The sequence below is a fragment of the Hippopotamus amphibius genome, chromosome 2, assembly GCF_030028045.1.
Source record: "Hippopotamus amphibius kiboko isolate mHipAmp2 chromosome 2, mHipAmp2.hap2, whole genome shotgun sequence".
NCBI classification, from domain to species: domain Eukaryota; kingdom Metazoa; phylum Chordata; class Mammalia; order Artiodactyla; family Hippopotamidae; genus Hippopotamus; species Hippopotamus amphibius.
Genome location: NC_080187.1, coordinates 86,657,751 through 86,671,961, shown reverse-complemented (window position 1 = coordinate 86,671,961; position 14,211 = coordinate 86,657,751). Strand labels below are relative to the sequence as shown.

At 42.6% G+C, this 14,211-nt stretch overlaps 1 protein-coding gene across 5 annotated transcripts in view; it reads right to left on the bottom strand.

The window, feature by feature from the left end:
* Positions 1-9,156, bottom strand: part of BNC2 (basonuclin zinc finger protein 2) — a 402,347-nt gene extending 393,191 nt beyond the window's left edge. For all 5 annotated transcript variants that reach the window (XM_057720988.1, XM_057720987.1, XM_057720985.1 and 2 more), the window contains exon 1: positions 9,011-9,156. Coding sequence is in view for 3 of the 5 variants with exons in the window: in XM_057720985.1 (XP_057576968.1) it covers positions 9,011-9,013 (3 nt within the window). In the remaining 2 variants the exon portion in view is untranslated. The remainder of the gene's footprint in view (positions 1-9,010) is intronic.
* Positions 9,157-14,211: the final 5,055 nt, after the last annotated feature.

Genomic DNA, 14,211 nt, shown 5'->3' with positions numbered 1-14,211 from the left:
CAGGGGCTATGGGGAGGGGGAAAGAGGAGTTGTTGTTCAATAAGCATAGCTATAAAGTTTCCATTTTGCAGGATGAAAAGGTTCTAACCATCTGTTGCACAAGGTACAGCTAACACGACTACATCGTATGCTTAAAATGATTGTTATTAAATTTTATATGATATTTTTACCACAACAAAAATAATTTTTTAAAATAAACTGCAAAGGAACCTATAACAGCTAAAATAATCTTGAAAAAGAGGAACAAAGTTGGAAGATACACACTTTTCAGTTGCAAGCAATGCAAAGCTATAGTAATGAAGACAGTGTGGTACTTGCACAGGGATAGACATACAGATCAATGGAACCAAGTGCAGAGTCCAGAATTAAACTCCCCTTACATATATGGTCAAATGATTTTCCCAAATGGTACCATGATAATTCAAAGAGGGGGGGAAACTGTTAACCAACGGTGCTGGAAACAACTAGATATCCACATTCAAAAGAATTAAGCTGGACCCCTACTTCATATTATACACAAAAGTTAGTCCAAATGAATCAAAGTCTTAAATGTAAGAGCTCAAACTATAAGACTCTTAGGAGAAAGCACAGGGGTAAATCTTCATGACCTTGGGCTAGATGACAGTTCCTTAGCACACCAAAAGTACAAACAACAAAAGACATAAATTGGATTTTATCAAAATTTAAAACTTCTGTGCTTCAAAAGACACCAACAAAAAGTAAAACAACCCTCAAAATGGGAGAAAATATTTACAAATCTTGTATCTAATAAAGGACTTGTATCCAGAATATATAAAGAGTCTTACAATCAACAATAAAAAGACAACCTAAATAAAAAATGGGTAAATGATTTAACAGAGATTTCTGCTATACTGAGAAGATGTACAAATGGCCAATAAGCATATGAAATGATGCTCAACATCACTAATCAGCAGGGAAATTCAAATCACAATCACTTTACACCCACCAGGATTGTTAAAATTAAAAGACAAATAGTAACAAGTTTGAAGAGGATATGGAAAGATTAGAAAACTTACATGCTGTTAGTGGGAATGTAAAATGTGCAGCTGCTTTGGAAAATGATTTTGTCATTCTTCAAAAGGTAAAAGACAGAGTTGCCACATGACTCAGCAATTCTACACTAGGTATATCCCTAACAAAAATGAAAACAGAATACATGTACACAAATGTTCACCGCAGCCTTACTCATAATAACCAAAAGGTGGACACTACCCAAATGTCAATCATTGGATGAATGAATAAATAAAACGTGCTCTAGCCATACTATGGAATGTTATTAATTGTACATTTTAAGTGCATGAATTGTATGGTACGTGAATCATATCTCGATATAGCTATTAAAAATGGTAAACGGCTCTGATTATGCAGTCTTATCACATAAAATATAAAGTGCTCCAACTGGAAAGAAATATGGAAATTACAAAACTCACTTGTTTTACCAATGATGAAATGGGAGGCTCTCAAACCTCAGTAGACTAGAATGGGACCTGCCTCTAACCCCAGTCCCTAGACTGTTCTCACTTGGAGTGGACAGTGGTGCAACTGCCTTCCAAGGCGTGGTCAGCCAGCTGAGATACTAAGTGAAGAATAGGTGAGGAATTCCTTTAGAGGGTAGCTCTTGCCATGTATTCCTTTTCTTTAACTACCACATGGCTTTTTGGGGGGGCAGGGTAAAATTATAGCCTCCAAAGTCCCTTCTTCTACTTCTCCCAACACAAACCATAATGAATGGGAACAGGAGTATCAGAAGAAGAAACGTTAACACACCCTTGCCTCGTCCACGGGAAGGCCACCAGGTCACCTGAGATAATCAAGGTACATTCATCTTCCCTATTTACACATAATTTCCACCCAGTGGTCAAGAGACTGGGACATGGCCCTAGGCTGTCTGGGCACTTAGAGGCCAATTACTGAATGAATATGTATTTCCCTGGAGAGGATCATCCCACCTGAAGAAAGGAACATGAAAATAGCTCATCTCTGCTCCCTGAAATAAAGATAACTTAGCCCAAAGACACCGTGAAAAGCGCACCAGAGAAAGTTTCAAAAACAACTATAAAAGGTAAGGTCAAGTAAAACTTAAAAATCACTGTATAAGGATTCAGTAATAAATCACTGATATATTTGCAAAGCTATTGGGGAGCCCCAAAACTGTTTAGTAAACTGACAAAAACTGCAAAAACTAAATCAGAAAGACAAAAATATGCTAGTCACCCCTAGCAACAAAGATTTTCCTAATTAATAAAAAACAAATGAACTTGTGGGTAAAGAGGGATGCAGGTATTGTAATTCACCATTTTCTATTCAAAAGTTTTGAGAATTCTTAAAAAGTAATTCAGTGAATCTTCTAAGATGCTGAGTAACATTTTCCAATCCAAAGTCTACAAATATTGGTCTTTATTATGATTTGCAAATAATCCAATGACCATCTTTTTCTTCCTTTACACTGAGGCAACAAGGCAAATGCATTTTTAAAGAATCAAAGGATAACACAAAAGATGCTAGAGGGAAATCAAAATGAGAAAATAATAACATAGGCAAATTAATAGCCTATGTTATCTTGCACAGATTTTAAAACACATATGACATCTATGAAATATCTCAAATTCTTTTCTAGATATGGAAGAATTAAGACAAACTGCTAATAGATACATTATAAAAAGTAGTCATAATGCACTGAACAGTCATCAGAAACATCACTTGTGTCCTCTGAAAGATTAAAAAATGAAAATAAGACTTTTTCTTATTTTCCAGCGGTCCAACGTATTCAATTCTCCCCTCAAATGAAGTTTAGCTGAAAACAATGTGACTGCCTTAAGCTTCGCACAGGCAAATCTTGGCAGCTCTCAACTCTGTCTATCTCCTTGGCCTGTTAAGCAAAATTCCTTCACAAACTGTTGGTCTCCGCAATAACTCCTACAAAGCTCATTACTGCCAGCATCGGCCTAGCCCCCACGTTGTGCATTTATCCCCGGGATGCATATCAACATGTGGCACATGTCCTTGACGTGCACAGAAGGGCTGCACCCCAGGACAGCAGCACGCACGACAATAGTGTCGACTCTCACTTCTCTATGGTTGCTGGGATGTAACCGAGAAATCTAATAACTGTGACAGTGGGGCCTTTCGGTTTTTCCTTGCCTTTCCAGACAGTGAAGCTGCACAGACACTAATGAAAGGTTAAATGAATAGGAATGGTTGACAAGAGGTACAATAAAGGAGGAGCTTGGTAATCCACAGACACTGAGCAGAGATCCTTGGCTCAAGCAGAGAAAGGACAGCACATCGTCGAGTCACAATATTTAAAACAGCTTGCTATACACAGAGGCTTTTGTGTCTGGGTACACGTCTGGCTTTGGACTTTAAAAAAAAAAAAAAAGATACTGAAAAGGAATTTCAGCATGGGGCACTTTGGCAAATTTAAGGTCATAATAAGAGAAAAATGTTTTGTGTGGGTTGTTACATCTTTGTACTGAACACAAAAAAGCAGAGACTATGAACTCGTGAACCACAAGTTCCAAGACAACACTGTACATTTCGACAACTATTAAACACTGTATCAAGAGGGCTGGCTTGATGGGATCCCACTGGTGAGATACACATGCCATGACTCATTTAGCAGCTCCACATTCTGCCTTCCTTGCAGAATTCCTGATACTCACCTTAAGAGTTCTATGGTCAAGTTCTAGTCTTCAGTGATTTGTTACAAATACTACCACCAAAACTCTCAAGCCATCTTCCACTCCCTGCAAAACTTCCCAGCAGTTTCCTGTAAGGAAACTGAATTTATCACCCTAGCAATGTGTAAAGTACAAGGCAAACTTTCTTGTAATTTCAAGTGAATGCAATAGTGAAATGTCCTCATCTAGAATTCTTAATTATGGAATTAACTTTTTTTCAATGCCCCACTCACTTCACCTTAAGGGAAGGTTATATTCCCTGGGGAACTGATTTTAAATTATCATGCAAGGCTATTCAAATCACCAAGAAAAAAATACTCCAGAACGTCAAGGGATAAATAAAGCAAAGGGGAAAAAAAATGACATTGTTAGATACAGATTTTTTTAAAGGAAAAAAATGTATGATTCTGCTATGGCCAAACATTAAAAAATGATATATCTGTAAAACTGTTCTGATGCACAAGCACAAGTTAGAATACAGGTTCACAATAAATAGTAAAACCATACTGAGAACATGTTTTAAAACAAGGGAGCCTCTTTGAACAGCCAAATTAAATTACAGCTGAACTCTTGCGTGTACTGAGGGTTCTAATAAGCAACAAATAAAGACTTCTACTGGCTAGCAACATAATGAGAGCTACTGTGCAGGAGATTAAAAAAAGACCAATCTGTGCAGTTTATCTCACTGGATTATATTATTTACTTAAATGGTAAATAAATTTGTCCAAAGTAATGCTACTAAAAATTAGCATATAAATATTAAAGCACAACGATGATCAATGACCATTTAAGGTAAACATATCACAAATTTCAGTGATAAACAAATGTGAAATTAAACAAAAAATATTGACTTTAGTACCACTTAAATTCTATTTCTTCAAATTTAATTTACTGATCCCTAATAATCAGCTTTATAAATGGTTTACTATTTATGCTTATATTATGAAGTATTTATCTTATAGGAGTTTTCTCTCCAGAGTATGGCAGTTACGCACAGAACTACTTCAAAAAGAAAGGAGGTTGTCCTGAGTGAAGAGAAAGAAGGTACCCCCTCCTCTGTGATTTCTTCATAGGAAGTTCCCTCTAATAGAACTTTGAACGTTGGCCTCTTTAACAGACCTCCACCAGTGGACAAAACTACAAACTCTACTTAGCAACCCAAAACAGTTTTAAAGTGTACCTAGGTGCATTCTGCTTGATCTTCAGATCATCTGAAAGGTAGAACCCTAGAAATCTTAACTATTTGACTGTTCTTGTAGAAAGTTCTGCAGCTTCTATCACAGCTTTAAAAAAAAACTACAACAGCACCTCCCAGCCTAAACACTAAGCCAGTACTTATTATCTACTCTTTTTCTGCATCATTCTGATTGCAAGAGTGATTTAAAAAAAAAAAAAAAAAAACCTTAAGCATATCTAATAAAATCATGAGGCTCCCTCTAGCTCTTCAGAAAGGAGTTTACTAACCAATGATCCTATGTAATTCCCATCCAACAGGAAAGATTTGAGGCTGCCTCCCTTCCACAGAAATGTTTTTCAACTGTTTCTTGTAAGGATGAAAACAGTAAATGAGACCAGCTGCAGAGGAATTCAGAAAGCACTGCTCCTCAAGTCCACAAAAGTTAAGAATCTATTAATTGCTTCCAACCTAAAGCTTTATATACAAAACTCTACAGTGAAACTTTAACCTGTTTAAACTACGTATACGTTCCCAGCTTAGATTTACCCAGCTGCTAAAATTAAATTTAATGAAAAAATAAGGACATGCGTGAATATCTATCTACAGAAATTCGAATCTGTAATCTGGTCTCAGTTCTAAAAATCTACATTTAAATTTAGGATCTTGAAATTTTTTAAAAAACATTTTATTAACAGTGTATCTGTGGCGTTTATATAAAAGAGGCTGATGGTAACTTGTAGAAAACATGTCCATGTACCATAACATTTATACACCACACTGTTAATAACTTTTATTGTTTAATCTTTTCCGCTATTCAGCCCTGGATATTTTGGGATTGTCATTATATAATCGGAAGACTATAAATAATATAGTCCAAGTATGCCACTGATATTTACTCTACCTTACAACAGCCATAAAAGACACACAGTCGACTGACAAATCATTTCAAGCAACTGGATATGAAAAAATGCTAAATCAAACTCCTCCTACTCATTGGGACCACATTTCAAATACTCTAGGAACATTTAAGATGGTGTGGAACCTTAACTCTAAATTAAAAATAAAGGGAACCGCTACCTTCAAGTTATCACCTATTTGGGGCTCCCTTAATATAAGAAATATTCCCAGGAACAACAACAAAAAGAAAAGCTCCCCCCCCGCCCCCCGCCCCTTTTCGAGCCAGTGTCCAATTTCTTCTTTTCTGAACAGCTGTATTATCCAACTTAAGTTGCTCTGCTAATTTCGGTCCCACAAGGACTAACTTGGAAGGCAAAAAAATACAAGAAAAGATCAATTTGCTGGGAAAGATCAAATGAGAAAACTGTGGGGACAGCACCAGGTCAGCTTGTGGAGAACTAAGCAGACCTGTTCTTCATTAACTGCAGCTCTCTGGGGATGTCACACACTACCTGTCCGTGGGCTTTATTGAACCGCCTAACCCGCCTCTCTGTTCCATTCTTCTGGGCCCAAGTGAATCATATCCTGCTGCTGACAAGTTAGCAGGGGACTGCGGCTGCAACATGAAAGTACTTTTCTTTCTTGTCTAAATCAGGCAGATTTTTGAAAAGACGACACAGCATTGACTCGTGACATGGCAAGATGAAACGAGAGGTCTGGGCCGGTCTTGGAGCTGTGCAGATAAAAGTAATCAAATGACACTCCTGGAATGCAAATTGGCATTCTTGACTGCAGCAATTGCACAACCATGAAACATCCCTGACAGCAAGCAAGATTAGGACAAAATGTTATGTAAAGCACTGAACTCAAAAACTCTCACTTGAAAATTCAAACTGTAACACTTACATTTTAATATAGCAATAATCAGCTCTGCTTTTGTCTGCTGCTTTTTGTAATCACATATTCCTGCCTGACAGATATCTTACATTTCACTGGGAAGAAAAAAGTCAGGTATTGGGAAGGTGCGACTGCTATTAATATTTTCTTCCTATTTATTTTTTAAAATCACAAGAAGTTGGTTCTTTCTCAAAGCCTTACATGCAAACAACAGCAAACAATATTCTCAAGCGGGGAAAAGACAGTTTGAGACTTTCCTCACACCATACTCAAACCAAGTTCACGTTCAGGCTCAGTATTACTTCCCTCAGGTGAAGGTACTCCTGTACTTTGGTAAAGTGATTAACAATTTGGATTTTAAATACTCTGTTCTCTGGGAACAGAAAGAGCAGCTCCAACTAAGAACTTCATTAAGGCTGAACAGTTTAAATAAAGCAGCTACAAATACAACACAAAACACAGATACCCTATGAAAGCTCACAAGGGATTTTTTGGGTGATTCCGAAGGGTCAAGCAAGTTCTATCAACTTGCACAGGGTCTCACTACTCTTGAGTACGTCCTCAGATCAGACATACTACACAGAAATAAATTCCACCACTTAAATAATGTATGTGTGTGCACAGTAACATCTGAAACTGCAGAATACAAAGCAGTGGGTGACAAATGTGCTTAACCACTGTTGAAAATGATGAGTATTTGGGAATAGATGTGTAGACAAATAGTATAAAGGCAAAGGGGGAAGGGAAGAAAAATAATACCTACAACTGGCTTTTACAGCCTTCTTGTGTAAAATGCCGCTATAAGAAAAGCCCTCAAGTGCTAAATAGATATATTTAATATTTTGTTTTGACGCCTCCACTTAAATGCGGGTTCCAACCACTGCAACTGTCCACGAAGTACATAAAAAATAATAAAACAGGCCACTTTCTGCCGCTTTAATCCTGGGTACACAGGATTACTTTATGATGTCTTTTGTACATCAGTTTTACAACAGCTTGACTCTAGGGTAAATGGGAACCACCGTAAATCGCACGCCGCTTTCAAAACCACTTTAATTTCTGTCAGCGTTACTGTAACCACAGACTTAGGCTCACGCTACTTTTTTTTTTTTTTTTTTTTTTTGGTGCCTGCATTTGACAGTCGCATCTCCTACACTCCAGTCGTGACTTTGATCACTGAAACAAGAGATGTCATATTAGGGGGAAGGGAAGAGAAAAAAAGGCCAACCCGCTATCTCCCTTTTTCTTATAAAGTCCATCTACATGCGGAACACAGTATAACAGATTCCCAAGAGGGGGTAACAATAGCAGCAAAGGGTGGGAGCAAACTAAAAGGAAGGGAGTGGTCCAGCCCCATTTCTAGCAAATCACTTCCCCGAAAGCGGACAGAGCGCTCAGCACCCGGCGAGCTAATTGCCCGCTGCCTCGCTGCAGAGAAGCCGCTTCGGGCAGAGGGGCTGTGCTGGAATCTCGGTTCGCAACGCCTTCCCATCTCCTCCACCACTTGCAACTGGAACTTTTTTTTTTAATCTCAGCTTCACTTCACAGAGAATTTCACCTAGGTTTAGGTTTGGGTTTTGGGTTTTTTTGTTTTTAATCCTGCCCCCTCCCCGGGCCCCAAATGCCACCCTGCAGCCAATGTGTAAGTAACACAAATTGGCTTCTGTCGAATTCCACCTCAAAATCTCCCTCTTTAGGGTTGATTTTCCTGCCCTGCGTTTTGCACGTTCTTCAGAAAACCTCCAGAAGCACTTCCTACATTTTCTTCATCTACAAAGGGAGGGTTCCCGAACGGGAGGGCAAGGAGAGGGGGGAAAGCAGAGGTGCCGGGGACCGGGCGGCGGTGTCCTCCCGACGCGGCGCACCAGCGCGCCCAGGCGCCCACGCCTAGCCGCGGCTCCCGCACTCGCGGGCAAGTTTTAAAAGTTACCGTGGGTCCACACGGCGTTCCTCGCCGCCCCGAGCTCCTTCCAGCGCTCCATCAGCCCCCGCCTTCCTCCCAGCCCGTCCCAACTCCCTAGAGCCGCCCGCTCGCCTGCCGCTCACCTTGCCCCGCGGGCCGCGAGAGGGGCGACCTTCCCGAGCCCCCCGAGCCCGCGCGCGCACACCCGCCCTCCCACCTGGAGCTCTCCTCCGCCCCTCGGGCCAAGTTGGGGGACGACTTCGGGAGCGGGACCGGGGTGGGCTGGGGCTGTCCTTTCCTGCCCGCCCTCCCCAGCGCCCCCCTCCGCCTCCCGCCGCTGGACTGGGGAAGACGCGGCCCCCGAGGCGCGCGGGCGCGGGGCTCCTTTCTTCCGAAGTCTAGAATAGAAAGGAAAGGAGGGTGGAAACTTCTTACCATCTCGGCATGCTGGTTGTCAAGTGCAGCCCCCGCCTCTTGGTCTCCTCTTAGCGGCCGCGCCTGGACCAGCCCCTCGGCCGCCTCACGCTCCTTCTGCCTCGGCCTTTCTTTCCCTCCCCCTCCCGATTTCCTCCGGGCCGCCGCTCTCGCCGCCTCCGCCTCTCCCCGCCCGCCCGCCCGCGCGCGCCCTCGCCGCGGCCCCTCTGCGCTCAGGTGACTGATTTACACCCGCGCCCAGGGTCGCCGTCGCTCCGCCAGTCGGAGCCTGCTGCGTCCCCCCCAGCTCCTCGGGACCAAAAAAAAAAAAAAGGAACGGGCTGTCCCGGGAGGGGGCTGCCGGGGGGGAGGGGGGCGGGCGAGGTGACCACGGGCGGATTTGCAAGCCCTAGAAGTTTCTCCTCTATCTGCAAAATTGTCGCGACTACAATGTTGCTTCCCGTTTGCAAAATAAAAGTGGGCTAATTTGGTTTGTTTGTGCTCAGATTTCTAGGGGGTTCGCGAAGGAGGATGTATATTTCTCCCACCCCCCACCTCGTGCCCTGTTACTTTTTTTTTCCCCCCCGTGGTCTTTCCGGGGATGGAAAAACAACTTTGGCGCCCCCCGGGGGGTGCGGGCACGGAGGTGGAGGTGGCCGCCAGCGCCCAGCTGTCAAAAAGGAGTGGGGGCGAGCGGAGAGGAGGGGAGGCTGCGAAACGCCGAGGAAAGGGCGCGAACTTTATTCAGACTGCTGCAAACCGCGGCGTCGCTTTCCTTTTCGGGCACTCGCCCGTCTGGCTCGCCTCTGGCCAGTTCCTCCTCCCGAACCGCCGCCGCCTCCTCCTCCTCCTTTCCCCTGCCTCTCCCCTCCACCTCCGTGCCCGCCGCGCTGCCCCGCGCCCGGATCAGCCCGGGTCCCCGCGCGCCGCCGGGGAAGGTAGAGGGAAGCGGAGGAAACCCCGGCGGCCACAAACTCGCGACGAAAACGTGCGGGGCGAAAAGGCCAAAAGTTACGCGCAACTGGGGGGAAAAAGTTTTTTTTTTTTGGTGGCGGCGCGTTTCGTGGCGGCCCAGACGCCGGCTTGCGGCGAGGGCTTCCTTCCCCTTCCCCAGGTCTGGGCCGAGGGCCTCGGGCTGGAGCCGCCGGGGGAGAGGAACGGGGCCGCCGCCTCCGCGGATGCCCGCGGGGGAAGGCCAGTCACATCTGCGGGTGACACTCAGCCGGCCCGAGTCGCCCTGCCCCGGAGATGCAGAAACGCTGGCTGCAGGCTCAGCGCGCACACGCCTGCCGCTGAAGGACGTATCTTAAATGTAGGCAAAACGCACTCCCCGGCGGCAAGAATGGGGGGCGGGGGGGTGAATTTAACCACGGTCATGTTCCTAACGTACACTTTACGCCAAAAACATCTCCGCGTTGTGCAGATTTATCATAGCCTGAGCAAACTTTCTGCTTATCTGACAGGGGAGGAAGGCACAGGTTTCCAGCATCCACTCCCTGAGCACTTGGCAATCAGATCAGGCGAAGGCGAACGCTTGCTTGGCAGCACAACAGGTCTGGTTACCGGTTACTACTAAGAGAAGATCATCCCTGCTTCCTTTCTCTCTTCCCCGAAGTAGAGGGAAAGACTGCCTATTTGCATTCAGAGGTCAGAATCAAATTCCTTTGAAAATACGCAGGCTTGGAATTATGTAGTTTTATTTTCTTTGATGCACTGTCTGGTCTTAAGTTTAATATAAATTTTCGCAATGATTAAAAATTTTCGGAAGCCGTGACTGACAAGAGACTAGGAAGCCCAGGTAGCCCCAGCTGCTCTGAAAATGTGATTAGGCCTATTATTCACGTGGATCCAACTTTTTAACAGTGGAGCCACCGCACCTGCAGTTCTGTGTACTGATTGGGTCCAAATTCCTGACGGTTTCTAGGCCTTTTCAGAGCAGGTTTCAAGTCACTTCTGCTTTTGTGAATTCTCCACATCATCTTGTCGTGCAAAGGTTTGCCTGGTGAGCACTTCTACAATATTATACAGTAACTACCTTAGGGTCTTAGGCCTATGGTTCATCTGGAGGTTTCTAGTGGGAGTCAGAAGACTACTCTCAGTATAGTGAAAATCAAAGTATAGGCTTGTTATCTAATGACTACCCATATATAAATGCATGTTACCTGAGAAGGCTCATCTTTAAATGATTTGATTAAGGTGTGGAGCGTACTCTCTTACTTTGTAAACATAACTGTAACATCATCCTATAGTTTGTAGAAGCTGATTACACAGGGGATAAGATGACCGAGTGCGCCTTCGGAGCCGCTGAGGATCATCGCAAGAATTCTCCAGAAACGAAGCCAAGTTCCAATGTGTTTTCCTGTATCATGGAGAGATGAGAAACACTAGTTGCTAACTTCAGAGTCATTACCCATAGAAATCCATTCACACACTTACCGCTTTGGACAAGTGACAGACCAGCAATTGCCAAACAATTGCGTTCACACACTATGTTTTTGGCTGCACACCTACACTGGCCAACAGGCAGAAGTTATTCCACATCAAGCAACCTGTAATTTACATTCCCTGATTGGTTCCAGATCTGTCGGTTTTTGATGTTAGCATACAAACAGTTTATGTGAGGCAAGATGTGTCTGTTTGGAGTCTGCTGCCTTTCTGGAGAGTCTTCATTATAAATAAGGGGAATGTGTCGGGCTGAAGAACAGCCCTTGGAGAAGGTGGAAGAATTTACGGAAGCAAACCATATAAGAGAATTCCATAGCCTTTTATTTCTTGCATGAGTCTGTAGAGCAATTCAAACAAAACCTTAAGTCCTTACTGATCTACACCTGCGTGACCCTTTCAACTCCCCCCCCCTCCCATTTTTCATTCCCCTCATGGACTACACTAAAGTCACACTGGTTTTCTTTCTGTTCCTTTACCTTGCCAAGCTCCTTGCTCTTTGCCCCTGCTGTTCTACCTGGAATATTCTCTCACATTTTTTAGTGGTTCCTTGTCACCTCTCAGCTGTAACTTCTCTTCAGACTCAAAGTAGCTCTTTGCCTACCACTCAAAATACCCCTCACTCTTTCTCCCATTACTCGTTTTCTTTACATCCTTTAGCAATATCTGGTTACCCTGTTTATGTGCTTACTAAAATGTAGGCTCCATTGGGGCAAGGGTCCACCTTTTTTGCTTATATAGCCTCTGCACATAAAACGGTGCCAGGCACAAAAGAAACTTAGAAATATTAAGGAAGAAATGTTAAAATCATTACACTGTGTTGATGATGACCTACCTCAGGGCCAAACAAGTTCACTTATGGAACTCTTTTTCCATATTCCTTATCTGTTCTTTTGGGGGATGGCGCAAAATTCTTGACTTCCTGCACCAGGGATCCCCAATGAGTGGGCTAGGCCCCCCTGTGGGTCCCCAAGATCCTTTTGGGGGGCCATGAAGCCAAAACTATTTTTATTATATTGAGAAATTATTTGCCTTTCTTACATTCTTTCATGAGTGTAGTTTTCCAGAGACAACGTGACTTAATCACAACACACTGAGTACAGAAGCAGATACAAAAATCCACCTATCTTTCGTTATATCAGGCATTAAAGAGATACCCCAAAATGTAAATACCATTTTTCTCATTCATTTTTATTGTTGTTTTGGAAAATGTATTTCTTTTTTATTTCAAAATATGTGCATATATTCATTTCCTATGGCTGCTGTAACAAATTACAATACATTTAGTGGCTTAAAACAACACAAATGTATTATCTTATAATCTAGAGGTCAGAAGTTCAAACTGGGTCTCACTACACTTAAAGGTACCTGCAGGAGTACTTTCCTTTCTGGAGACACTAGGGGAGAATCCATCCCCATTTCCAGCTTCTAGAGACCACCCATATTCTTTGGCTCATGGTCCCTTCCATTTTTAGAGTCTATAATAGCCAGACATGTTATTCTCATGCTGCATCACTCTGACACTCCCTCCTACTTTCACTTATAACTACCCTTCTGATTCCATGGGGCCCACCAAGATAATCCAGGATAATCTACCAATCTCAAAATCCTTAATTTAATCAGATGCAATTTATTCACAGGTTCTAGGGATTAGGATGTGACCCATTATTAGGAGCCATCATTCTGCCTACCACAATATAGTAACAAATGATGGGTTTATTATTGTTATTTTAAATGAGTATTAACTATTTAAAATTTTTCAGAATTTAAATTTCTGAAACAGTAAATATCAATAAGTGATTGTCCACAGACACAAAAGTTCTTTGTAACCTTCAATAATTTTTAAGAGGTCATGAGACCAAACACTCTTAGAATCCCTGGCCAGCACTATTTTCCCTTCTTCCATGCCTCAGGTTAGACTAGATTGTACTCAGCCTTTCCTGTGATTGATTTAAGGATGGGCGTGTTTCTTATTTCTGGCCAATGAAGGATGAGGGGAAGTCATTGGGGTGGGAGGAACACTCATTAAAACAAAAAAGACTGACAAGAAAGTGTCCCTTTTCTGCTCTGGATGTTAGTATGTGAGAATGCGGTACCTGAAACAGCTGAATCCATCTTGCGACCAGGAGGGATCCCATACACCTGGGATGACAAAGCAGGAAGATGGAAAGCGCCTGAGCTCTAGATGTTATTGACTGAATTAACTAATCCCAGATGGCTTGGGACCGCTTGTTAGGTGATATAATTAATCCCGTTGTCATTTAGGCCATTTTGAGCTCGCCTTTCTATTACTTGCAGCTTAAAGCTTCCCAAATGTTACAGAGAAGTGGCATGTCTCTGTTGTTTCCATGCAGGAATTCCTTCCTATCATTTTCCCTCAAGTTTGTATATTTTTTTCCAAATCTTGTGGAAAATTTGTCTAGAAATTGGTAAAAGTATTATAATTCTGTAAGAATTAAAACTGAACAGTCAATGTATAGATATTAGTAGTTCGAATGAATGCAAGAAGTAACATGTTTTGGAAACCAAATAAGTCCTTAAATTGACAATTTCAACGTTTTGTGCAGCTCTGTTAACCTTGCTAGGAGATCCTGAATAATACATTATTCAAATACTGCCCAGTGTATTCACAATGGACTACAGTTTTTTGTAAAGGTGTTAACCCAAGAAATGCAAAGAGAAAAATATGTTGTTATGAGAAAAAAATCTGAACTTAAAACAGCAACTCAATTTCAACATCAAAACCAAAATCAGGGCAGACACAATATTTTCATCACTAA